At 39.8% G+C, this 26,336-nt stretch overlaps 1 protein-coding gene across 3 annotated transcripts; it reads right to left on the bottom strand.

Moving 5' to 3' along the window:
* Positions 1-1,289: 1,289 nt before the first annotated feature.
* On the bottom strand, positions 1,290-25,939 carry pi4kb (phosphatidylinositol 4-kinase, catalytic, beta). 3 transcript variants are annotated; one of them, XM_028442149.1, is made up of 15 exons: positions 25,795-25,939; positions 22,520-22,688; positions 20,231-20,674; positions 19,011-19,343; positions 16,627-16,662; positions 15,994-16,221; positions 15,706-15,930; positions 13,444-13,553; positions 11,993-12,097; positions 4,364-4,487; positions 3,584-3,697; positions 3,359-3,510; positions 3,151-3,283; positions 1,773-1,893; positions 1,290-1,706 (listed from the first exon to the last, which is right to left on the bottom strand). In XM_028442149.1, the coding sequence occupies exons 2-15, from the start codon at positions 22,658-22,660 to the stop codon at positions 1,525-1,527; spliced, it is 2,448 nt and encodes an 815-aa protein (XP_028297950.1). In that variant the 5' UTR covers positions 22,661-22,688; positions 25,795-25,939; the 3' UTR covers positions 1,290-1,524. The 3 variants fall into 3 exon arrangements, with proteins under 3 accessions (XP_028297950.1, XP_028297951.1, XP_028297952.1); XM_028442150.1 differs by having other exon boundaries at positions 25,799-25,939; XM_028442151.1 differs by lacking the exon at positions 16,627-16,662.
* Between the last annotated feature and the right edge of the window lie 397 nt (positions 25,940-26,336).

The raw sequence follows: 26,336 nt of genomic DNA, 5'->3' as shown, positions 1-26,336 counted from the left end.
GCTCAGTACACCAGTAGTTTCTTTCTTTTTCAGAACATTCCAAATTGTTGTATTGTCTATACCCAATGTTTGTGTAATAGCTCTGATCGATTTTCCCTCTTCTCTCAGCTTCAAAATGCTTTGTATTTCTCCCATAGACAGCTCTATGGTCTTCATATTTGTTTAACAGCAAATGCAGCTTTTCACAGGTGAAACCCAAAGCCAAAAACAACAACTATTTATGTTTAAGTAATCAATCTAAAAGGAAACACCTGAGCATCATCATAGAAACATCAGTCACATGTTCCAATACTTTTACTCACTGGAAAAGTGGGTGTGGTCAAACAAAAGGTGTTCTGTCCTGTTTAACATCTAGATGTAAATACTATGAAATAAAAACTGGAATTCTGAACTTTTGTCTCATAATCATGTTTTGATCTGAAACCCAAATGTCTTCAGTAAACAACAAAAACTAAGGAATTGATCTTGTCGTTTCAATACTTTTGGAGGGGATTGTATATATATATTATAAATACAAACACACACACACACACATATATATGTCCTCCACTCATAAATACTCATACACACTGTAGAGACAACACATAACATTTGATTCCACTTTTCTAATTTAAATGAGGTATTATGTGGGACATGCCCCCCAACTCGTTAATTTCATATTTTTCTAGTTTTATTGGGTTGATTGTTTTTGTTTGGATTATGAAGCACACTGTTTATATTGGAGGTGACTATGGCTTACCAAGAGGAGGATAAACACAGTAGAGCTTTAATCAGGACTAATAAAAAAGACCAGAATGAAGACCATTTAAGCCTGAACCAGTTTCAACATGTGTTCACATGCAGAATAATCTGTTAGTATTTATAAACATGAGGAGCAGCTCCCTGTGTCGCTACGTCTGGTTGAAGCTCCGTTTACTGTATGTTGGATGGTAACTATGGTTACCAAGAGGAGGATGCACACAGACAGGATCAGGGGCAGCTAAGTGGCTACAGGGGTCCTCAGGGTCCTCAGGGTCCTCGGGTGAAGACGGGAGCATCCGAGGAAATTTCCTGTATTATATAGACAGTACGGCTGATGTGTTTCTGGGTTATTTAGGTTATAGAGTTAAAACAACGCCTGGAAGTCCTAGTGTGAAACAATTATCATCACATGCTACACATGAAAAAAGGGAAAACAGCAGAAAAGACCCCAGATGCTCAACACACGCACACGCACACGCACACACACACGCACACACACACACACACACACACACACACACACACACACACACACACACACACACACACACGTTTGTTGTGTTTATTTCACGTCAGTCAAACATGTTAAGGTCAAAGTTGAATAAAAATGTCTTCAGTCTGGAGCAGAACATGGAGAACCTGCTCAGATGTTCTCTGATGTTCTTCAAAGTTCTCTGAGAACTTTTGCTGTCCTTCACACTGAGCTTTGTCCTTCATTGGTCCATACATCGGCCAATCACAGCCAGTCTCAGCTTCCACATTTACCACTGAGCAGAGGAACGGTCACATGATGCCATTGGTGAGGTACTGGAAGCCGTCGTAGAGCTTGGTGGTGAGGGAGCGCATGGACCCGTCCACCAGCGTCTCCACCAGCAGCTGCAGCTGCTCCTCAGTCAGACTCATGTGGAAACGCTCCTTTAACGACCGCAGCGTGCTGGAGCCGTGGAAACATGGCAGCTGGGAGCCTGAGAATACGCGTGTTACACACACACATACACACACAGACAGCAGGGGGCGCCCTCACCACTCACCTTGTTGCATGATCTCCACGATCTGCAACACGCGGTCCATGTGTTTGCGAGCAGCAATCAGGCCCTGCAGCATCAGCATCTTATAGTAGTTGAACATGTCGCCGTCAGCCCCGCCCATCACCTGTCAAACAACGCACAAGGTTTAACACACACAACCTGTCAGACAATGCACAGGGTTTAACACATTCAGCCTGTCAGACAATCCACAGGGATTAACACACTCAGCCTGTCAGACCACGTACAGGGTTTAACACACTCAGCCTGTCAGACCACGTACAGGGTTTAACACACTCAGCCTGTCAGACCACGTACAGGGTTTAACACACTCAGCCTGTCAGACAATCCACAGGGTTTAACACACTCAGCCTGTCAGACAATGCACAGGGTTTAACACACTCAGCCTGTCAGACAATCCACAGGGATTAACACACTCAGCCTGTCAGACAATGCACAGGGTTTAACTCACTCAGCCTGTCAGACAACTAACAGGGTTTAACACACTCAGCCTCTCAGACAATGCATAGGGTTTAGCACACTCAGCCTGTCAGACAACGCACAGGGTTTAACACACTCAGCCTGTCAGACAATCCACAGGGATTAACACACAGCCTGTCAGACCACGTACAGGGTTTAACACACTCAGCCTGTCAGACAATCCACAGGGTTTAACACACTCAGCCTGTCAGACAATGCACAGGGTTTAACACACTCAGCCTCTCAGACAATGCATAGGGTTTAGCACACTCAGCCTGTCAGACAATGCACTGGGTTTAACACACTCAGCCTGTCAGACAATCCACAGGGATTAACACACAGCCTGTCAGACCACGTACAGGGTTTAACACACTCAGCCTGTCAGACAATCCACAGGGTTTAACACACTCAGCCTGTCAGACAATGCACAGGGTTTAACACACTCAGCCTGTCAGACAATGCACAGGGTTTAACACACTCAGCCTGTCAGACAATGCACAGGGTTTAACTCACTCAGCCTGTCAGACAATCCACAGGGATTAACACACTCAGCCTGTCAGACAATCCACAAGGATTAACACACTCAGCCTGTCAGACCACGTACAGGGTTTAACACACTCAGCCTGTCAGACAATCCACAGGGATTAACACACTCAGCCTGTCAGACCACGTACAGGGTTTAACTCACTCAGCCTGTCAGACAATCCACAGGGATTAACACACTCAGCCTGTCAGACAATCCACAGGGATTAACACACTGAGCCTGTCAGACCACGTACAGGGTTTAACACACTCAGCCTGTCAGACAATGCACAGGGTTTAACACACACACAGCCTGTCAGACAATGCACAGGGTTTAAGACACTCAGCCTGTCAGACCACACTGAGGGACATAATGACTCACGTCCACAAACTCGTGCGTTAGTTTGAAGGCTGACGTTTCAAAGCCGAGGTTCTTGGGAGAACTAGACAGGATGAAGCCAAAGTCGATGTGGATGATGTGTCCCTCAGCGTCCAATAGGATGTTCCCGTTGTGTCTGAGGACAGAGACGAATCCCGTCAGTGACTGTCGCCCCCAGGTGCGTCAACCAGGTGCGTCAACCAGGTCTCACCTGTCTTTCACCTGCAGCAGGTAACAGATCAGACTGTATCCAGCACAGCTCTGGACAAAGTTCCTCTGAGCAGACAGGAAGTTCTCTGTGGTGGGGGCGCCGTGTTCCTGCAGGAAGTAGTCCAGCAGCGTCAGCTGACTCTGCTTCCTCACCTGGAGGAGGGACGGATAGGTGAGTCAGGGACACGTGACGCGGTGGTCCCGTGTGCCGGTGGGCGGGGCTTACCTGGTGCAGAGACACGGCGTTGAGCACTGGTTCAATCATCCCACTGTCAGCTGACAGGACCAGGATCTTATAGGGTTTGATCCACAGGGGGACGCGCTCCTGCTCCCAGATGGACTGAAGACACAGTAACCATGGAAACCAGGTGACCAGGGTAACCGGGCGACCACGGTAACCAGGTGACCAAGGTAACCGGGTGACCAGGGTAACCAGGTGACGATAGTAACCAGGTGACCATGATAACCAGGTGACCACGGTAACCAGGTGAGCACGGTAACGTGGGTAACTCGGTGATCACGGTAACCAGGTGAGCACGGTAACCAGGTGAGCACGGTAACCGGGGTAAGTAGGTGACTACGGTAACCAGGTGAGCACAGTAACTAGGGTAACTAGGTGACCATGGTAACCATGTGAGCACGGCAACTAGGGTAACCAGGTGACCACTGTAACCGGTGACCAGGGTGACCAAGGTTACCAGGGTGACCAAGGTTACCAGGATAACTAGGTGACCACGGTAACCAGGTGAGCACGGTAACTAGGGTAACTAGGTGACCACGGTAACTAGGGTAACTAGGTGACCACGGTAACCAGGTGAGCATGGTAACTAGGGTAACCAGGTGACCACGGTAACCAGGTGAGCACGGTAACTAGGGTAACCAGGTGACCACTGTAACCAGGGTGACCAAGGTTACCAGGATAACTAGGTGACCAAGGTAACCAGGTGAACACAGTGATCATGTGACCAGGATAACCAGGTGAACCAGGTGAGGGCAGATGTCATACCTTGAGCTGCTGCAGCACCTGATAGGCTAAGAGCTCCTGACGGAGGTCGTCACCACATTTAACGATGACTGACAGCAGCCTCCAGGAGGTCATGTGACCATACGGAGAGCCTTCTCTGATCCTCCTGCAACACAAAACACACAATAATACACACACAGGCCATGTTTAGACCGTAACGTTTTATAGGGAAAACACAAATGTTTTTTTGTCCGTTTCTATGGCAACAGTGTTTTGGTGCTGGAAAACGTAACTTTTTTAAAAAGTGGCTCCAGAGGTGAAGTTTTTGAAAAGGCTTCCATCTCCATCTCCATGGTAACAGGGAAGAGGAGCATGTTCAGTGACAAAGAGGAACATTTTTGTTGGTGTGAATTTAACTGTTGATTTACTTCATCATAGGGCTGCTCCATTAATCCAAATGAAATTACAATTTCGATTATAACTTTAAACAATTACAAAAATAACATAATCAAGAAAAAACAATTATTTACAAAAATAAAAATACTGTAAAAAAGGATTTTAATTTTTTTTTACATCTACAAATAATAAAGCTTGGCACATACATGTTATTAATACTAACTTTGAGTTGTTTAATCCACGCACATGCAAGCTCCTCCCCTCCGCCCCACCCCTCTCAAAGCCAAAGCTAGCCTGCAGGCTAACATGAGGAAAGTTGTTGCTAATGGTCTGAAACATGAGGAGAAACGCAGCAAAAACACAAATTCTGTTCTATGGAACACTTTCGGTTTATGATGAAGAACTGTTTGTTTGAACATACTTGATTTTAGTGTTTGAATTATTTTATTTATGTTTAAAGAATATATTTTGTTTTTTTGTCCAAAAAAGAATAATGTTTTGGATGACACGTAGTTGACACGTAGTATACATGTATACTACCTGTTTACTGCATGTATACTACCTGTTTACTGCATGTTTACTACATATATGCAACATGTTTACTACCTGTTTACTGCATGTATACTACCTGTTTACTGCATGTTTACTACATATATGCAACATGTTTACTACCTGTTTACTGCATGTTTACTACCTGTTTACTGCATGTTTACTACATATATGCAACATGTTTACTACCTGTTTACTGCATGTATACTACCTGTTTACTGCATGTTTACTACCTGTTTACTGCATGTTTACTACATATATGCAACATGTTTACTACCTGTTTACTGCATGTTTACTACCTGTTTACTGCATGTTTACTACATATATGCAACATGTTTACTACCTGTTTACTGCATGTTTACTACCTGTTTACTGCATGTTTACTACCTGTTTACTGCATGTTTACTACATATATGCAACATGTTTACTACCTGTTTACTGCATGTTTACTACCTGTTTACTGCATGTTTACTACCTGTTTACTGCATGTTTACTACATATATGCAACATGTTTACTACCTGTTTACTGCATGTTTACTACCTGTTTACTGCATGTTTACTACATATATGCAACATGTTTACTACCTGTTTACTGCATGTATACTACCTGTTTACTGCATGTATACTACCTGTTTACTGCATGTTTACTACCTGTTTACTGCATGTTTACTACATATATGCAACATGTTTACTACCTGTTTACTGCATGTATACTACCTGTTTACTGCATGTTTACTACATATATGCAACATGTTTACTACCTGTTTACTGCATGTATACTACCTGTTTACTGCATGTTTACTACATATATGCAACATGTTTACTACCTGTTTACTGCATGTTTACTACCTGTTTACTGCATGTTTACTACCTGTTTACTGCATGTTTACTACATATATGCAACATGTTTACTACCTGTTTACTGCATGTATACTACCTGTTTACTGCATGTTTACTACCTGTTTACTGCATGTTTACTACCTGTTAACTACCTATATGCAACATGTTTACTACCTGTTTACTGCACATATACTACATGTTTACTACATGTATACTACCTGTTTACTACATGTATACTACCTGTTTACTACCTGTTTACTACATATATGCAACATGTTTACTACATGTTTACTACATGTATACTGCCTGTTTACTGCATGTTTACTACATGTACACTACATGTATACAACATGTTTACTACCTGTTTACTACATGTATACTACCTGTTTACTACCTGTTTACTACATGTATACTACCTGTTTACTACCTGTTTACTGCATGTATACTGCATGTAGTATACCTGTATACTACATGTATACTACATGTACACTACATGTATACTACATGTTTACTACCTGTTTACTACATGTATACTACATGTATACAACATGTTTACTACCTGTTTACTACATGTATACTACATGTATACTACCTGTTTACTACATGTATACTACCTGTTTACTACCTGTTTACTGCATGTATACTACATGTATACTACATGTTTACTACCTGTTTACTACATGTACACTACATGTACACTACATGTATACAACATGTTTACTACCTGTTTACTACATGTATACTACCTGTATACTACCTGTTTACTACCTGTTTACTACCTGTTTACTGCATGTATACTGCATGTATACTGCATGTAGTATACCTGTATACTACATGTATACTACATGTACACTACATGTATACTACATGTTTACTACCTGTTTACTACATGTATACTACATGTATACAACATGTTTACTACCTGTTTACTACACGTATACTACATGTATACTACCTGTTTACTACATGTATACTACCTGTTTACTACCTGTTTACTGCATGTATACTACATGTATACTACATGTTTACTACCTGTTTACTACATGTATACTACATGTATACAACATGTTTACTACCTGTTTACTACACGTATACTACATGTATACTACCTGTTTACTACATGTATACTACCTGTTTACTACCTGTTTACTGCATGTATACTACATGTATACTACATGTATACTACCTGTTTACTACCTGTTTACTACCTGTTTACTACCTGTTTACTACCCGTTTACTACCCGTTTACTACCCGTTTACTACCCGTTTACTGCATGTATACTGCATGTAGTATACCTGTATACTACATGTATACTACCTGTATACTACATGTATACTGCATGTAGTATACCTGTATACTACATGTATACTACATGTATACTACCTGTTTACTGCATGTTTACTACATGTATACTACCTGTTTACTGCATGTATACTGCATGTATACTGCATGTAGTATACCTGTATACTACATGTATACTACATGTATACTACCTGTTTACTGCATGTTTACTACATGTATACTACATGTATACTACCTGTTTACTACATGTATACTACATGTATACTACCTGTTTACTACCTGTTTACTGCATGTATACTACATGTATACTACCTGTTTACTACATGTATACTACCTGTTTACTGCATGTTTACTACCTGTTTACTACCTGTTTACTGCATGTATACTACATGTATACTACATGTATACTACATGTATACTACCTGTTTACTACCTGTTTACTACCTGTTTACTACCCGTTTACTACCCGTTTACTGCATGTATACTGCATGTAGTATACTACCTGTATACTACATGTATACTGCATGTAGTATACCTGTATACTACATGTATACTACCTGTATACTACATGTATACTACCTGTTTACTGCATGTTTACTACATGTATACTACCTGTTTACTGCATGTATACTGCATGTAGTATACCTGTATACTACATGTATACTACCTGTTTACTACATGTATACTACCTGTTTACTGCATGTTTACTACATGTATACTACATGTATACTACCTGTTTACTACATGTATACTACCTGTTTACTGCATGTTTACTACTTCTGTTCTATGGAACACTTTCGGTTTATGATGAAGAACTGTTTGTTTGAACATACTTGATTTTAGTGTTTGAAGGATTTTATTTATGTTTAAAGAATATATTTTGTTTTTTTGTCCAAAAAAGAATAATTTTTTGGATGACACGTAGTTGACACGTAGTATACATGTATGCTACATGTTTACTGCATGTATACTACCTGTTTACTGCATGTTTACTACCTGTTTACTGCATGTATACTACCTGTTTACTACATATATGCAACATGTTTACTACCTGTTAACTGCATGTTTACTACCTGTTTACTGCATGTTTACTACATGTATACTACATGTATACTACCTGTTTACTACATGTATACTACCTGTTTACTGCATGTTTACTACTTCTGTTCTATGGAACACTTTCGGTTTATGATGAAGAACTGTTTGTTTGAACATACTTGATTTTAGTGTTTGAAGGATTTTATTTATGTTTAAAGAATATATTTTGTTTTTTTGTCCAAAAAAGAATAATTTTTTGGATGACACGTAGTTGACACGTAGTATACATGTATGCTACATGTTTACTGCATGTATACTACCTGTTTACTACATATATGCAACATGTTTACTAACTGTTTACTGCATGTATACTACCTGTTTACTACATATATGCAACATGTTTACTGCATGTATACTACCTGTTTACTACATGTATACTGCATGTAGTATACCTGTATACTACATGTATACTACCTGTATACTACATGTATACTACCTGTTTACTGCATGTTTACTACATGTATACTACCTGTTTACTGCATGTATACTGCATGTATACTGCATGTAGTATACCTGTATACTACATGTATACTACCTGTTTACTACATGTATACTACCTGTTTACTGCATGTTTACTACATGTATACTACATGTATACTACCTGTTTACTACATGTATACTACCTGTTTACTACCTGTTTACTGCATGTATACTACATGTATACTACCTGTTTACTACATGTATACTACCTGTTTACTGCATGTTTACTACCTGTTTACTACCTGTTTACTACCTGTTTACTGCATGTATACTACATGTATACTACATGTATACTACCTGTTTACTACCTGTTTACTATTTGTTTACTACCTGTTTACTACCCGTTTACTACCCGTTTACTACCCGTTTACTGCATGTATACTGCATGTAGTATACTACCTGTATACTACATGTATACTGCATGTAGTATACCTGTATACTACATGTATACTACCTGTTTACTGCATGTTTACTACATGTATACTACCTGTTTACTGCATGTATACTGCATGTATACTGCATGTAGTATACCTGTATACTACATGTATACTACCTGTTTACTACATGTATACTACCTGTTTACTGCATGTTTACTACATGTATACTACATGTATACTACCTGTTTACTACATGTATACTACCTGTTTACTGCATGTTTACTACTTCTGTTCTATGGAACACTTTCGGTTTATGATGAAGAACTGTTTGTTTGAACATACTTGATTTTAGTGTTTGAAGGATTTTATTTATGTTTAAAGAATATATTTTGTTTTTTTGTCCAAAAAAGAATAATTTTTTGGATGACACGTAGTTGACACGTAGTATACATGTATGCTACATGTTTACTGCATGTATACTACCTGTTTACTGCATGTTTACTACCTGTTTACTGCATGTATACTACCTGTTTACTGCATGTGTACTACCTGTTTACTACATATATGCAACATGTTTACTACCTGTTAACTGCATGTATACTACCTGTTTACTGCATGTTTACTACCTGTTTACTGCATGTTTACTACATGTATACTACCTGTTTACTACATGTATACTACCTGTTTACTGCATGTTTACTACTTCAGTTCTATGGAACACTTTCGGTTTATGATGAAGAACTGTTTGTTTGAACATACTTGATTTTAGTGTTTGAAGGATTTTATTTATGTTTAAAGAATATATTTTGTTTTTTTGTCCAAAAAGAATAATTTTTGGATGACACGTAGTTGACACGTAGTATACATGTTTACTACCTGTTTACTGCATGTATACTACCTGTTTACTACATATATGCAACATGTTTACTAACTGTTTACTGCATGTATACTACCTGTTTACTACATATATGCAACATGTATACTAACTGTTTACTGCATGTATACTACCTGTTTACTACATATATGCAACATGTTTACTGCATGTATACTACCTGTTTACTACGTATATGCAACATGTTTACTACCTGTTTACTGCATGTATACTACCTGTTTACTGCATGTTTACTACCTGTTAACTGCATGTATACTACCTGTTTACTGCATGTATACTACCTGTTTACTGCATGTTTACTACCTGTTAACTACCTATATGCAACATGTTTACTACCTGTTTACTGCACGTATACTACATGTTTACTGCACGTATACTACATGTTTACTGCATGTATACTACCTGTTTACTACATGTATACTACCTGTTTACTACATGTATACTACCTGTTTACTACATGTATACTACCTGTTTACTACATATATGCAACATGTTTACTACATGTTTACAACATGTTTACTACATGTTTACTGCATGTATACTACATGTATACTGCCTGTTTACTGCATGTTTACTACATGTACACTACATGTATACTACATGTTTACTACATGTATACAACATGTTTACAACCTGTTTACTACATGTATACTACCTGTTTACTACATATATACTACATATATACTACATGTTTACTACATATATACTACATGTACACTACATGTATACTACATGTATACTACATGTATACTACATGTTTACTACATGTATACAACATGTATACAACATGTTTACTACCTGTTTACTACATGTATACTACATGTTTACTACATATATACTACATGTTTACTACATATATACTACATGTTTACTACCTGTTTACTACATATATTCAACATGTTTACTACATATATACTACATGTATACTGTATGTTTACTTCATATATACTACCTCTTTACTACATATATACTACATGTATACTACCTGTTTACTACATATATACTACATGTTTACTACATATATACTACATGTTTACTACCTGTTTACTACATATATTCAACATGTTTACTACATATATACTACATGTATACTGTATGTTTACTTCATATATACTACCTGTTTACTACATATATACTACATGTTTACTACATATATACTACATGTATACTGTATGTTTACTTCATATATACTACCTCTTTACTACATATATACTACATGTTTACTACATATATACTACATGTATACTACCTGTTTACTACATATATACTACATGTTTACTACATATATACTACATGTATACTGTATGTTTACTTCATATATACTACATGTTTACTACATATATACTACATGTATACTGCCTGTTTACTACATATATACTACATGTATACTACATGTTTACTACATATATACTACATGTATACTGTATGTTTACTACATATATACTACCTGTTTACTACATATATACTACATGTATACTGTATGTTTACTTCATGTATACTACCTGTTTACTACATCTATACTACATGTATACTACCTGTTTACTACATATATACTACATGTATACTGTATGTTTACTTCATGTATACTACCTGTTTACTACATATATGCTACATGTTTATCACATGTTTACTGCATGTATACTACATTTTTACTACATGGTTTCACATGGTGTCATCAACAGATCGTTTAGAAAACTTTGCCGTGTAAATGTGAAACATTGTATAAACAAACCCACCTGACTTTCTCTTCCCACGGTTCCTTCAGAGCCACAGCTGAAGGGTCTTCAGGGTCTCGTTTGAAGGTGGTTGGAGCCTGGGCGAGCTGCTCAGACAGACGGCGCCTACACACACACAAACACACGTTTGTGTATATGTGTGTATATTTTTGTGTGTGTGTATATACTGTTATATATACACGTGCTGGTCATATAATTAGAATATCATGGAAAAGTGTATTTATTTCAGTAATTCCATAGATTAAGTTAAACTTGTATAATGTATACATTCATTTCACACAGACTGACATATTTTAAATGTTTATTCTAATGTTGATGATTATAACTGACAACTAATAAAACCCCAAAATCAGTATCTCAGAAAATTAGAATATTGTGGAGAGGTTCAATATTAAAGACACCTGGTGCCCTACAAAGGCCTTTAAATGTTCTCCAGTCTAGTTCTGTAGGTCTACACAATCATGGAGAAAACTGCTGACCTGACAGTTTTCCAAAAGACGACCATTGACACCTTGAACACGGAGGACCAGATACAAAGGTCATGGCTAAAGAGGCTGGATGTTCACAGAGCTCTGTGTCCAAACACATTCATAGAGAGGTGAAGGGAAAGAAAAGATGTGGTAGAAAAAAGTCTACAAACAATAGTGATAGCCACGCCCCCTGGAGAGGATTGTGAAACTAAACCCATTCAAACATGTGATGGAGATTCACAAAGAGTGACTGTAGCTGGAGTCAGTGCTTCAAGAACCACCACGTACAGACGTATGTAAGACATGGTTTCAGCTGTAGCATTCCTGGTGTCAAGACACTGAACTAGAGACAGCGTCAGAAGCGTCTCGTCTGGGCTAAAGACAAAAAGGACTGGACTGCTGCTGAGTGGTCCAAAGTGATGTTCTCTGATGAAAGTACGTTTAGCATGTCCTTTGGATATCAAGGTCCCAGAGTCTGGAGGAAGAGAGGAGAGGAACAGAATCCACGTTGCTTGAGGTGGAGTGTAAAGTTTCCACAGTCACTGATGGTTTGGGGTGCCATGTCATGTGCTGGTGTTGGTCCACTGTGTTTCCTTAGGTCCAAGGTCAACGTAGACGTCTACCAGGAAGTTTTAGAGCACTTCATGCTTCCTGCTGCTGACCAACTTGATGGAGATACACATTTCATTTTCCAACAGGACTTGGCACCTGCACACAGAGCCACAGACTGATCCACTCCATGCCACGCTGCATGGCTGCAGTATTTCAGGCAAAAGGAGCTTCAACTAAGTATTGAGTGCTTTTCATCTTCATACTTTTCAGTTGGCCAACATTTCTAGAAATCTTTTTTTGTATCAATCTTAAGTAATATTCTAATTTTCTGAGATGCTGAATTTGGGGTTTTCATTAGTTGTCAGTTATAATCATCAACATTAAAATAAATAAAAATTTGAAATGTGTGTGTGTGTGTGTGTATACTACCTAATGTCTCCTGCAGCTATGAACACAGGTTCCTTGTTCTCCAGGCTGGTGATGCTGTCCACAGAGAACTGGCTGATGTTGTCACAGCTGTTGGTGTGAACCTCTGGGAGCTGGGGGAAGAACACACACTTAAATTGAAAGAAAATGCAGAGTAAAGTGTGTGTGTGTGTGTGGGAGAGAAACAGTCGGAGTCTAGTGTGACACGCTGTGGTGGAGAGAGTCACTGTGCACAGAGATACTTGGATCCTGAGCTGTGTCTGTGTTCCTCTACATGTTTTCACTAGAACTCTCACGTGTCTCATTGATGGTAAGGAGCGTGAGACCGGCTGAGTCATCATTTACAAAGAGATGGAACAAGGTTCACATCTGAGAGTGATGACTCAGCACTGCTCAGGAGCTCTGACTTGCTGATGATGTTGTCCATGGACTGATAAGAGCAAAGTTACAGGAACTAACAGAGCAGCCACATTAAAGGACAGTAATATGAATAAATCACTTTATAATGGTTTAGCCTCATTCAGAAGTTGATAAACTTCTGTTTCCTCCCTTTTTATTCTACATTTTGTAAAGTCAGTTCCAAATGGGAGAGTTGGATTTTTCTCACGTTGTTATGTCACAACGCGGAATCTCCTCCTCCTGACAATCTTGGCTCCTCCTACCCTATAAGAATGTGAGCTCCTCCCTCTCAAACTACCTCACATCTAAAACAAACATAGCAATGGCAGGTTGTTATAACAGTTATTATCACAGTTAATATCTTTACATTCATTATTACATCCAGTATATAGATAAACAGAAGAACATTTACAACAGCTTCACTTCCAGTAGCCGTTATATCGCCTTTATGTGATGATCTGATGTGTTTGTGACCCAATGCGATGCAGTGGTCAGACAAAATAATAAACTATCGTCTTAAATGGATTATTATTGTGGTCAGATGAGTAAGGAAGACTGTTAATGATTTACTGCTGCTGTTGCTGTGATAAACACACGTTGAAGCAGTGTGTGTGTTTACGCCCACTCATGCATATGCACAAAGGCCCAAAAAACAGCCTGTTTTTAGGAGTGCTCTGAAAGTGACTTTTCAGAGGATAAAACTCCAGAAAAAAAGGTTCTGGAAAATTGTAGGAGTTCTAAGAACAAATGGAGATGTGTGAAAAATAGCATCATAATGGACCTTTAACTCATTGACTTCCAAAGACGTCTATAGAGGAAAGGAGTTTATGAGACAGAAAATGATGCTACGAGAGTTCCCACCATCTCACAGCAGCTCACACTCGACCAGAGCAATGTGTGGAACTAAGTGGACTATTGAAAGTGTGGTGATGGTCAGAGAAAATGATAAAAAAAATGGGCAAGCAGTGGCACTCGGCATGTCTGGGAGGAGGAGGAAGTTGCATATGTGCAGACTGACGGGGGGAGAGACTTGGAGGAACACCAAAAGACAGTAAAAAATCCATTCAACTCTGACTTAGATAGCATAATAATAATAATGTTGCCATCAAAAGCCTGTTCTCAGTGTTGTTTTTGTAGTTTTACAGAAGGAAACTAATGTTGAGGTGTCACTAAAGCAAAAAAATTGCTTCAAGGTCACTAATGGATTTTTTCAGAAAAAGACGTTTTTCTCAGTTTTTGTCACAAACTGGTGATTTGTGTGAAACTTGCCTCTATTCAACTGATGATTACAGGAGAACAAAACAAGCTAGAAACAAAATAATTTTTTCTGATGAAACTAGAGACCATAATCTTTCAGAATCTGGTGTCAGAATTCAGATGTGGGTCAATCAGTGAAAATCATCTAAAACGCCTGGCAATATGGGGTTGGTCGCTCTGAAAATGGCTGGCAGTGAATGAGTTAAATTAGGGGGAAAACATTAGGTTTTAACGTTTATTAAACAGCATTTTTTTTAGTTTATTTAGTTTTCTACATCATTAAATGTTTATGCAGCAGACAGAGAAGTCTACAATGCTTCCAATTTAATTTCTTCAAATGTTATGTAGTGCTTCTGTGCACTCACCTCTCCGCGTTGAAACAGTAAATGTTCATTTAAATAGGGCTCAACCACGTCTACACGCCACCTATTAGCGCCGCAATCTTAGTGAATTCCCCACAGCAGGTGAAGAAACAGGTCCATCAAAGGATTTAGGGACGCACCTGGTTTACCAGCCTTTATTTCAGATCTTAGAATCCGTCCCAAAATGTCAATACCTGTATCCAAAATGTGATCATGAATAAAGCAGGCCTTGTTTACACACACTCACCTCCACCTGCAGTTCTCCGATGTCGTCCACAGACCAAGCCTCGTCGTCGTTGTCGTAGTTGGGGACCACAGAGAAGCTTCCTCTCTGGTCGCCCGTCACCCCACAGTCTGGAAGGTTCTCCACCGACCGAGTGCTCCTGATCCGGTTCTCAGGGATCCGCACAGGGACGCTGGACGTCTCAAAGTTCTCACACTCCAGGACCTCCACGTAGATCAGATACGGAGCCTGGAGAACAGCATAGCTACAGACAACCACTGACCGCTACAGACAGCTACTGACGGTGAATACCTTGTCCTTGGAGTTGAGCACCACGCCCTGGCTGTGGGGCACCCGCACTACGTGGTGGTCGAAAGCGGCTGTAGGCAGCCACACCCTGTTCGGCAGCTTGTGGTTGAGCAGCGACAGCTCGGACACCAGCCGCTGGGTCTTCTGCTCTTTGGTCGGAAGCTTTGCCAAACGCTTCCCGATCCCCATCAGAGACTTGATGAACTCACGCTGAGGAGCCAGACGCACAGGCTAGGGACAAAGACGGACATGCATCAGGACCAGGGCCAGGTCCAGAACCAGGGCCAGAGTTAGGACCAGGACAAAATCCAGGACCAGGACCAGGTCCAGGGCCAGGGCCAGTGCTAGGACCAGGACTAGGACCAGGTCCAGAACCAGGGCTAGATCCAGGACCAGGGCTAGCACCAGGGCTAGGACCAGGACCAGGACCAGGACCAGGACCAGGACCAGGACCAGAACCAGGGCCAGGTCCGGGATGAGGTCCAGGAGCGCACAGAAACAGAACACTGATCAACCAATCAAGGATCAGATCGGAATGATTGGAGCTGATTGGAGCAGAAACACACAGGACCCAAACCAGAACCCACAGCATCCATTTCCCACATTGCACCTGGAGCTCGGAACAGGAAGACTTACAGACGGAGAGTCCTGACTGTCGCAGCTGTCCGAGTCCTGAGGACCAATCAGAGCACAGCTGTGACATCATCGTTGGTCTCAATAATCTGACCAATGGTACAGCTAGCAAACCTTGTCAGCCACCTTTGTAGTCCACTGGCACTCAGCAGAGCCACTGACTGTGTCTGTGTGTCCGTAGTGTCTGTAGCATTTGTAGTGTCAATAGTCGTGTCTGTAGTGTCAGTAGTAGTGTCTGTAGTCAGTAGTCGTGTGTGTGTCAGAAGGGTCTGTAGCGTCAGTAGTGTCGGTAGCGTCAGTAGTCGTGTCAGTAATAATTTTAGTAGTAGTGTCAGCAGTAATGTCTGTAGTGGTGTCAGTAGGTAGTAGTGCCAGTAGTAGTGTCTGTAGTCGTGTATGTGTGTGTCAGTAGTAGTTTTAGTAGTAGTGTCAGTAGTAATGTCTGTGGTGGTGTCAGTAGTAATAGTACCAGTAGTAGTGTCAGTAATCATGTCTGTGTGGGTCAGTAGGGACTGTAGCATCAGTAGTGTCGATAGAGTCAGTATTCGTGTCTGTAGTGGTGTCAGTATTTGTGTCAGTAGTGGTGTCTGTAGTGTAAGTAGTGGCAACTGTAATGTCTGTAGTGTCAGTAGTAATGTCTGTAGTGTCAGTAATGGTGTCTGTAGTGTCAATAGTGGTGACTGTAGTGTCAGTGGTAGTGTCTGTAGTGTCAGTAGTTGTGTCTGTGTGTGTCAGTAGGGTCTGTAGCGTCAGTAGTCATGTCTGTACTGTCAGGAGTAGTTTTAGTAGCAGTATCTGTGGTGGTGTCAGTAGTAGTAGTGTCTGTAGTAGTGTTAGTAGTGGTGTCTGTAGTGTTAGTAGTGGTGCCAGTAGTAGTCTCAGTAGTGGTGTCTGTAGTGTGAACAGTAGTGTTAGTAGTGGTGTCTGTAGTGTCGGTAGTGGTGTCTGTAGTTGTGGTGTGAGTAGTTTCGGTAGTGGTGTCTGTAGTGTCTGTAGTTGTGGTGTGTGTAGTGTCAGTAGTGGTGTCTGTAGTGTCAATAGTGCTGTCTCTAGTGTCTGTAGCGTCAGCAGTGGTGTCTGGAGTGTGAATAGTAGTGGTGTCTGTAGTGTGAATAGTAGTGGTGTCTGTAGTGTCAATAGTGCGGTCAGTAGTGTCTGTAGCGTCAGCAGTGGTGTCTGTAGTGTGAACAGTAGTGTTAGTAGTGGTGTCTGTAGTGTCGGTAGTGGTGTCTGTAGTTGTGGTGTGAGTAGTTTCGGTAGTGGTGTCTGTAGTGTCTGTAGTTGTGGTGTGTGTAGTGTCAGTAGTGGTGTCTGTAGTGTCAATAGTGCTGTCTCTAGTGTCTGTAGCGTCAGCAGTGGTGTCTGGAGTGTGAATAGTAGTGGTGTCTGTAGTGTGAATAGTAGTGGTGTCTGTAGTGTCAATAGTGCGGTCAGTAGTGTCTGTAGCGTCAGCAGTGGTGTCTGTAGTGTGAACAGTAGTGTTAGTAGTGGTGTCTGTAGTGTCAGCAGTGCTGTCTGTAGTGTCTGTAGTTGTGGTGTCTGTAGTGTCAGTTGTAGGGCCAGTAGTGTGAATAGTAGTGTTAGTAGTGGTGTCTGTAGTGTCTGTAGTTGTGGTGTGTGTAGTGTCAGTAGTGGTGTCTGTAATGTCTGTAGTTGTGGTGTGTGTAGTGTCAGTAGTGGTGTCTGTAGTGTCATTAGTGCTGTCTGTAGTGTGAATAGTAGTGCTGTCTCTAGTGTCAGTAGTGGTGTCTGTAGTGTCTGTAGTTGTGGTGTGTGTAGTGTCAGTAGTGGTGTCTGTAATGTCTGTAGTTGTGGTGTGTGTAGTGTCAGTAGTGGTGTCTGTAGTGTCATTAGTGCTGTCTGTAGTGTCAGTAGTGGTGTCTGTAGTGTGAATAGTAGTGCTGTCTGTAGTGTCAGTAGTGGTGTCTCTAGTGTCTGTAGTGTCAGTAGTGCTGTCTGTAATGTCTGTAGTTGTGGTGTGTGTAGTGTCAGTAGTGCTGTCTGTAGTGTCATTAGTGCTGTCTGTAGTGTCATTAGTGCTGTCTGTAGTGTCAGTAGTGGTGTCTGTAGTGTGAATAGTAGTGCTGTCTGTAGTGTCAGTAGTGGTGTCTCTAGTGTCTGTAGTGGTGTCTCTAGTGTCTGTAGTGTCAGTAGTGCTGTCTGTAATGGTGTCAGTAGTGGTGTCTCTAGTGTCTGTAGTGCTGTCTGTAATGGTGTCAGTAGTGGTGTCTCTAGTGTCTGTAGTGTCAGTAGTGCTGTCTGTAATGGTGTCAGTAGTGGTGTCTCTAGTGTCTGTAGTGCTGTCTGTAATGGTGTCAGTAGTGGTGTCTCTAGTGTCAGTAGTGCTGTCTTTAGTGTCTGTATTGTCTGTAGTGTAGGTAGCTCACCTCCTCCTGGCTGCTCTCCACCTTAGGGTTGCTAGCGGTCCTCTTCAGGTTGCTGCTGAGGCTGATGCTAACCGTAGCATCTGACTTGGAGCGCTGGTGGGTGCGTTTGGAAGGCGACAGGGCCGTGTCTGAAGGGGGGCTGAAGGCGGTGAGGGTGGGGGGCTCCCTGCGAGCGCGGGCGGACGCCGGCTTGAGCTCGTCTGACAGGATGAGCTTCCTGAGCTTGGATCCTCGGGAGTGTCTCTGTGTGGAGATGTGCATGTCTGAGGAATAGGCCCCCAGGAGCCACGCACACTGGAGGCTGAAGGAGATGCTCTGTCTGCAGCGGTGAACCTGCAGGCCGCACACGCACACCTCAGTGAATCATTCTTAGAATTAAATCACAGAGCCACAGGCAACGCTAATGCACTGTGATGATGTCAAAGTGAAAGGGCTAACTATCAGTAGTAACCTGGGTTAACTAGCAGTAGTAACCTGGGTTAACTAACAGTAGTAACCTGGGTTAACTAGCAGTAGTAACCTGGGTTAACTAACAGTAGTAACCTGGGTTAACTAGCAGTAGTAACCTGGGTTAACTAACAGTAGTAACCTGGGTTAACTAGCAGTAGTAACCTGGGTTAACTAACAGTAGTAACCTGGGTTAACTAGCAGTAGTAAACATGGTTAACTAGCAGTAGTAACCAGAATTAACTAGCAGTAGTAAACATGGTTAACTAGCAGTAGTAAACATGGTTAACTAGCAGTAGTAACCATGGTTAACTAGCAGTAGTAACCAGAGTTAACTAGCAGTAGTAAACATGGTTAACTAGCAGTAGTAACCAGAGTTAACTCGCAGTAGTAAACATAGTTAACTAGCAGTAGTAGCCAGAGTTAACTAGCAGTAGTAACCAGAGTTAACTAGCAGTAGTAACCAGAGTTAACTAGCAGTAGTAAACATAGTTAACCAGCAGTAGTAACCAGAGTTAACTAGCAGTAGTAAACATAGTTAACTAGCAGTAGTAACCAGAGTTAACTAGCAGTAGTAACCAGAGTTAACTAGCAGTAGTAAACTTAGTTAACCAGCAGTAGTAAACATGGTTAACTAGCAGTAGTAACCAGAGTTAACCAGCAGTAATAAACATGGTTAACTAGCAGTAGTAACCAAAGTTAACTAGCAGTAGTAACCAGAGTTAACTAGCAGTAGTAACCAGAGTTAACTAGCAGTAGTAACCAGCACTGACCACGTATGGTTTGATGGCTGTTCCCACGTCCTGGTCCATGTGGACGTACATGTTGAGCAGCTGAGGAAGATAGAAGTCCACATCTTCGTCCCTGAAACTGAACAGTCTGTTCCCGATGTAGGCCTGCACCCCCGGCTCCTTGGAGCTGTGCAGGTAGGAAATCGCCATGGAAACGTCAAACAGCTTAGACTCAAACAGACGCAGCAGCCACGACTGCTTTGATTGGTTGGTCCTGGGACGCCGCCGGGAAGGTGCGGGGCTTTGTTCGGGCTCCACTTCCTCCTGATGGGGGACGGGGCTTTCCTCAGTCCCCGCCTCTTTCTGATCATGGGCAGGGCTTTCTACTAGCTCTGCCTTCTCCACATACACCGTGTGGCTCGCTGCAGGCTCCGCCTCATCCTGAGAGTGGGCGGAGTCATCGTCCACCTGTCGCAGCTTCACCTGCTGCACCAGTAACAGAAAACCATCAACTCCCAAGATTTATTGTGTCTGTGTGTGTGTATTTGTGTTAATGTGTGTGTGTGTATATGTGTCTGTTTGTGTATACAGTATGCGGCTGTGTGTGTATATGTGCGCGACTTTTGTGTGTTTATGTCTGTGTATGTATGTGTGTCTCTAATAATAATAATAAGAATGCACTGGATTTTATATAGCGCTTTATCATAAACACTAGGAGTGTGTATTGCCTGGCATCTGGCGATACGATTCGTATCCCGATACATAGGTCACAATACGATACGATATATCCCGATATTAAAGTATAAGGCGATTACAGTAGTCGCGGTTCACCATTTGCGGCCTCACTGTTTTGCGAATTTCTTGTACAGTGCAATTTTGGATGCATTTTTTTTTACAGCGTATGAACGCGCATTATGTTCTGCGTCCTGATTGGCTAATGCTGCGTTTACCAACCAGCGACACATCCAACTGGGTGAGTTTCACTGCCTGCTGAAGCGAGGAGCTGTGCTCCTTTTAATCCTCTCATAAACATAAACCACCAGTGAAAAAAGACGGTGTGATTAGCGGCTAATGCTATGCTAGCTCAGTGCTACAGAGAGAACTTTTACCTGCTACTACCACCTCCTCACTGATTCTCCTCCACACCTAATCCTTCCTAGTCCTGGTTATAAGGGGCGTGTCCTACAGCTCCAGGTGGTCACACACAGCTTCTACTCCATGGTTGAATGTGTGAACAGACCAGTGTCTGTGTTAACGTGACGTCATCGTCAACAAAGACTCTGAATGCGTGAAGCATCAATGTCTGATCGTTAGCAGTGACTCTGAAGTGTTGTACGTTTGAAAAGGTTTATGTTTTAAAATCTATAAAGGTTTGAACTTTGAGAGTGTTTAAATAAGAGAGAAATGTTCATTCCTGTCTGAGAAAAGTGTAGAAAGTGTGTGGTGAGGGGTTTTACAGCCTTAAAACATGTATAATAATTGTAAAAAAAAAAAGCTGACTACGTCGTGAATTTCGCCTATTGCGGGTTATTTTTAGAACATAAATGCGATAAACGAGGGACTACTGTATTGAGTTTTTTTTAAATTTTATTTATATGACTTATGAAACAACTCATCTGTAAATGTGTACACCTTCATGAGAACATTATGTATGAAATATATTTTATTGGCATATTTTACACTCAAAACATTGGCTTTAGCATGTCATGTCCCAACAACTTAAAATAAAAAAATAACAAAATCTACCTGTGGCTTTTAAACCAACTTTGACTTTAGTGCAACATGACTTGAATACAACTTAACTAAGATATATATGCCTAGAACAACAAATAAATGCAGAAAGTTAGTACTTTCTTTTTAGATTTTATTGAAAAATCACAAGCTGGTCAACATGCCCAGGTTTCAGTGCAGTTCTTTGTGCAGTTTCAATGTCTCCTGCAGTGGAAAAGACTTTCCTGGTTAAATAAAGGTTAAAAAAAATCTTCTTTTTTCTTATGAACAAAAAAAATCGATTTCGAAGCATTTAGAATCAATCCGACAAATGTGTGACGTAATATTGCGAATCAATTTTTTTCAACACCCCTAACAGACACTCAAAGTTGCTTTACTATTATAGCCACAGCTGCCCAGGGGCAGACTGACAGAAGTGAAGCTGCCATAGTGCGCCATCTGCCCCTCTGATGTCTGTATGTATATGTGTCTTTGTGTGTATGTGTGTGAGTCTTTGTGTGTGTGTAATTATTGTGTGTGTGTGTGTGTATATACAGTACAGTATGTGTATCTATGTGTGTGTGTATATATCTATGTGTGTGTGTATCTGAGTGTGTGTACCTTCTGCAGCACTTCCTGACAGGCTCTCTGAGCCACAGCGGGGTCAATCAGCTCAGCCTCACTGATGATGCTCAGAGGGGGCGTGGCTAATTGGGCGGGGCCACAGGATGAGGAGGAAGACACGTCTAGCTCTGCTTCCATGTTTAGCAAAGGAAACTCCGCCCCTCCACTGAAAAACACAGGTTACTTATTTACAGTCTGTGCAGCGCTGAAAGCTCCTCCCACTGATGACAGTCATCATCATCATCATCATAATCTTCTCCACACTGTGGACACCTGTCTAATACAGTATAAACACACGTGTTATCCCACCGCATTACTGCAATAACTAACTAGTAACTACTAATCCCTTCCCAACATACTATAAACAAACTATAAACATAATGTAAACATACTATAAACAGAATGTAAACAGACTATAAACAGACTATAAACATATTATAAACATAATGTAAACATATTATAAACAGAATGTAAACATACTATAAACAGAATGTAAACATACTATAAACAGAATGTAAACATACTATAAACAGAGTGTAAACAGACTATAAACATTATAAACAGAATGTAAACATATTATAAACAGAATGTAAACATACTATAAACAGAGTGTAAACAGACTATAAACATTATAAACAGAATGTAAACATATTATAAACAGACTATAAACATAATGTAAACATACTATAAACAGACTGTAAACAGAGTGTAAACAGACTATAAACATATTATAAACAGAATGTAAACAGAATGTAAACATACTGTAAACAGAATGTAAACATACTATGAACAGAATGTAAACATACTATGAACAGAATGTAAACATACTATGAACTGAATGTAAACATACTATGAACAGAATGTAAACATACTATAAACAGACTGTAAACATACTATAAACAGACTGTAAACAGAGTGTAAACAGAGTGTAAACAGAATGTAAACAGAATGTAAACATACTGTAAACAGACTGTAAACAGAGTGTAAACAGACTATAAACATACTGTAAACAGAATGTAAACATACTGTAAACAGAATGTAAACATACTATAAACAGAGTGTAAACAGACTATAAATATATTATAAACAGAATGTAAACATACTATAAACAGACTGTAAACAGAGTGTAAACAGACTATAAACATACTGTAAACAGAATGTAAACATACTGTAAACAGAATGTAAACATACTATAAACAGAGTGTAAACAGACTATAAATATATTATAAACAGAATGTAAACATACTATAAACAGACTGTAAACATAATATAAACACACTATAAACAGATTATAAACATCCTACAAACATAATATAAACACAAAACATGATGTAAACATACTATACACAGACTGTAAACATACTATAAGCAGAATGTAAACATACTATAAACACACTATAAACAGACTGTAAACATACTATAAACACACTATACACAGACCGTAAACATACCATAATCATATAATAAACAGACTATAAACATACTGTAAAGATACTATACACATACTGTAAACATACTATAAACATACTATAAACAGACTGTAAACAAACAATACACAGACTACAAACAGACTATAAACATACTATAAACAGACAATACACAGACCATAAACATACTATAAACATACTGTAAAGAGAAAATACAGACTATAAACATACTATAAACAGACTGTAAACAGACAATACACAGACTATAAACGGACTGTAAACATGCTATAAACATACTTTACACAGACTGTAAACAGACTATAAACATACTATAAACAGACTGTAAACAAACTGTAAACAGACAATAAACATACTAAAAACAGATTATAAACAGACTATAAACATACTATACACAGACTATACACATACTATACATATACTATAAACATACTATACACATACTAAAAACAGACTAAACATACTAAAACAGCCTATAAACATACTATACACAGACTATAAACGTACTATAAACGTACTATAAACAGACTGTAAACGTACTATAAACGTACTATAAACAGACTATAAACAGACTGTAAACAGACTGTAAACGTACTGTAAACGTACTGTAAACGTACTATAAACAGACTATAAACAGACTATAAACGTACTATAAACGTACTATAAACGTACTGTAAATGTACTGTAAACAGACTGTAAACAGACTGTAAACAGACTGTAAACGTACTATAAACGTACTATAAACGTACTATAAACATACTATACACATACTAAAAACAGACTGTAAACATACTAAAACAGCCTATAAACATACTATACACAGACTGTAAACAGACTGTAAACGTACTATAAACAGACTATAAACGTACTATAAACATACTATACACATACTAAAAACAGACTGTAAACATACTAAAACAGCCTATAAACATACTATACACAGACTGTAAACAGACTGTAAACGTACTATAAACAGACTATAAACGTACTATAAACAGACTATAAACGTACTATAAACATACTATACACATACTAAAAACAGACTGTAAACATACTAAAACAGCCTATAAACATACTATACACAGACTGTAAACAGACTGTAAACGTACTATAAACAGACTATAAACGTACTATAAACATACTATAAACGTACTATAAATGTACTATAAACAGACTGTAAACAGACTGTAAACGTGCTATAAACGTACTATAAACAGACTATAAACGTACTATAAACGTACTATAAACGTACTATAAACGTACTATAAACGTACTATAAACAGACTATAAACAGACTATAAACGTACTATAAACGTACTATAAACGTACTATAAACAGACTATAAACGTACTATAAACGTACTATAAACGTACTATAAACGTACTATAAACGTACTATAAACAGACTAAACAGACTGTAAACATACTGTAAACAGTTTGAGTCTCATTGAGTTTTTCTTCCTTAAGTAAAGGTGAAAAGCATAGTGTTATATATAAACATATATCATTTCCCGTTATTCTAAAGTCTATCGCCTCCGACCAATCAGAGTTGGACATCAACTCCTGACGTCACAGGCTAGCAAGCTAATCCTGCTGCTAGGAGGGACGCAGATCCCTTTAACCACCTAAAACCGGTGAACTACGCACCAAGTAGCGCTAACTAGCTACCACTGACACCTACAGCTCAGCGTGGAGCCTCAGAAGAGGATTATTAACCAATCACAGCGCTGAAACCAGCCGAATTTCTCCGTTAGCATGTTAGCTTCTACGCAGCCAGGCCAACTGTTGCTGAGATGTGCTAAGCTAATGGAGGGTTCCACGCTCTCACCTGCCTGCTAACCGGCTCAGAGTCACGGTCCGGTCCCCGGTGTGACCGTTCCTCCCGGTTATTCACGGTAACTCCCGGTAATACCGGCCGGTCGGATCCATTGATTCCTAGAATCCATCTCACGGTTTACCGACAGATGGCGCTGTTCGAGTGAGGGGGCGGAGCTTCAGCAGCTGCGAATGTTTTATTTACAACACGGAGACTTCACTTCAGTTTTATTTTATTCATAAAGAACTGAATGAAACAGTTTATCTCTGTGTCTGAAGGTTTATCAGAGGAGGAGAACAGGATTAAACCTGTAGACATGGTGGAACTGGAACCATTAAAGTCACACTTAGATCTGTTGAATGGTTTAAATTCACCTTTCCTCACAGGATGCACGATTTATTAAAACATCTTAAGATGATTAATTAACTCTCATTTCAAACCTTTAACTACAAATTACATGTAATGAACACGAGAGGATTGACTAAAACATAAACACTTAATGACCTGTATTTAAACGCAATATACTGATATACATGAATACTGATGTACTCGTA

This window comes from Gouania willdenowi, unplaced genomic scaffold, assembly GCF_900634775.1.
Source record: "Gouania willdenowi unplaced genomic scaffold, fGouWil2.1 scaffold_3_arrow_ctg1, whole genome shotgun sequence".
Taxonomy (NCBI): domain Eukaryota; kingdom Metazoa; phylum Chordata; class Actinopteri; order Blenniiformes; family Gobiesocidae; genus Gouania; species Gouania willdenowi.
Note: the sequence above shows the minus strand (reverse complement) of the source record. Positions and strands in the feature narration are given on the sequence as shown.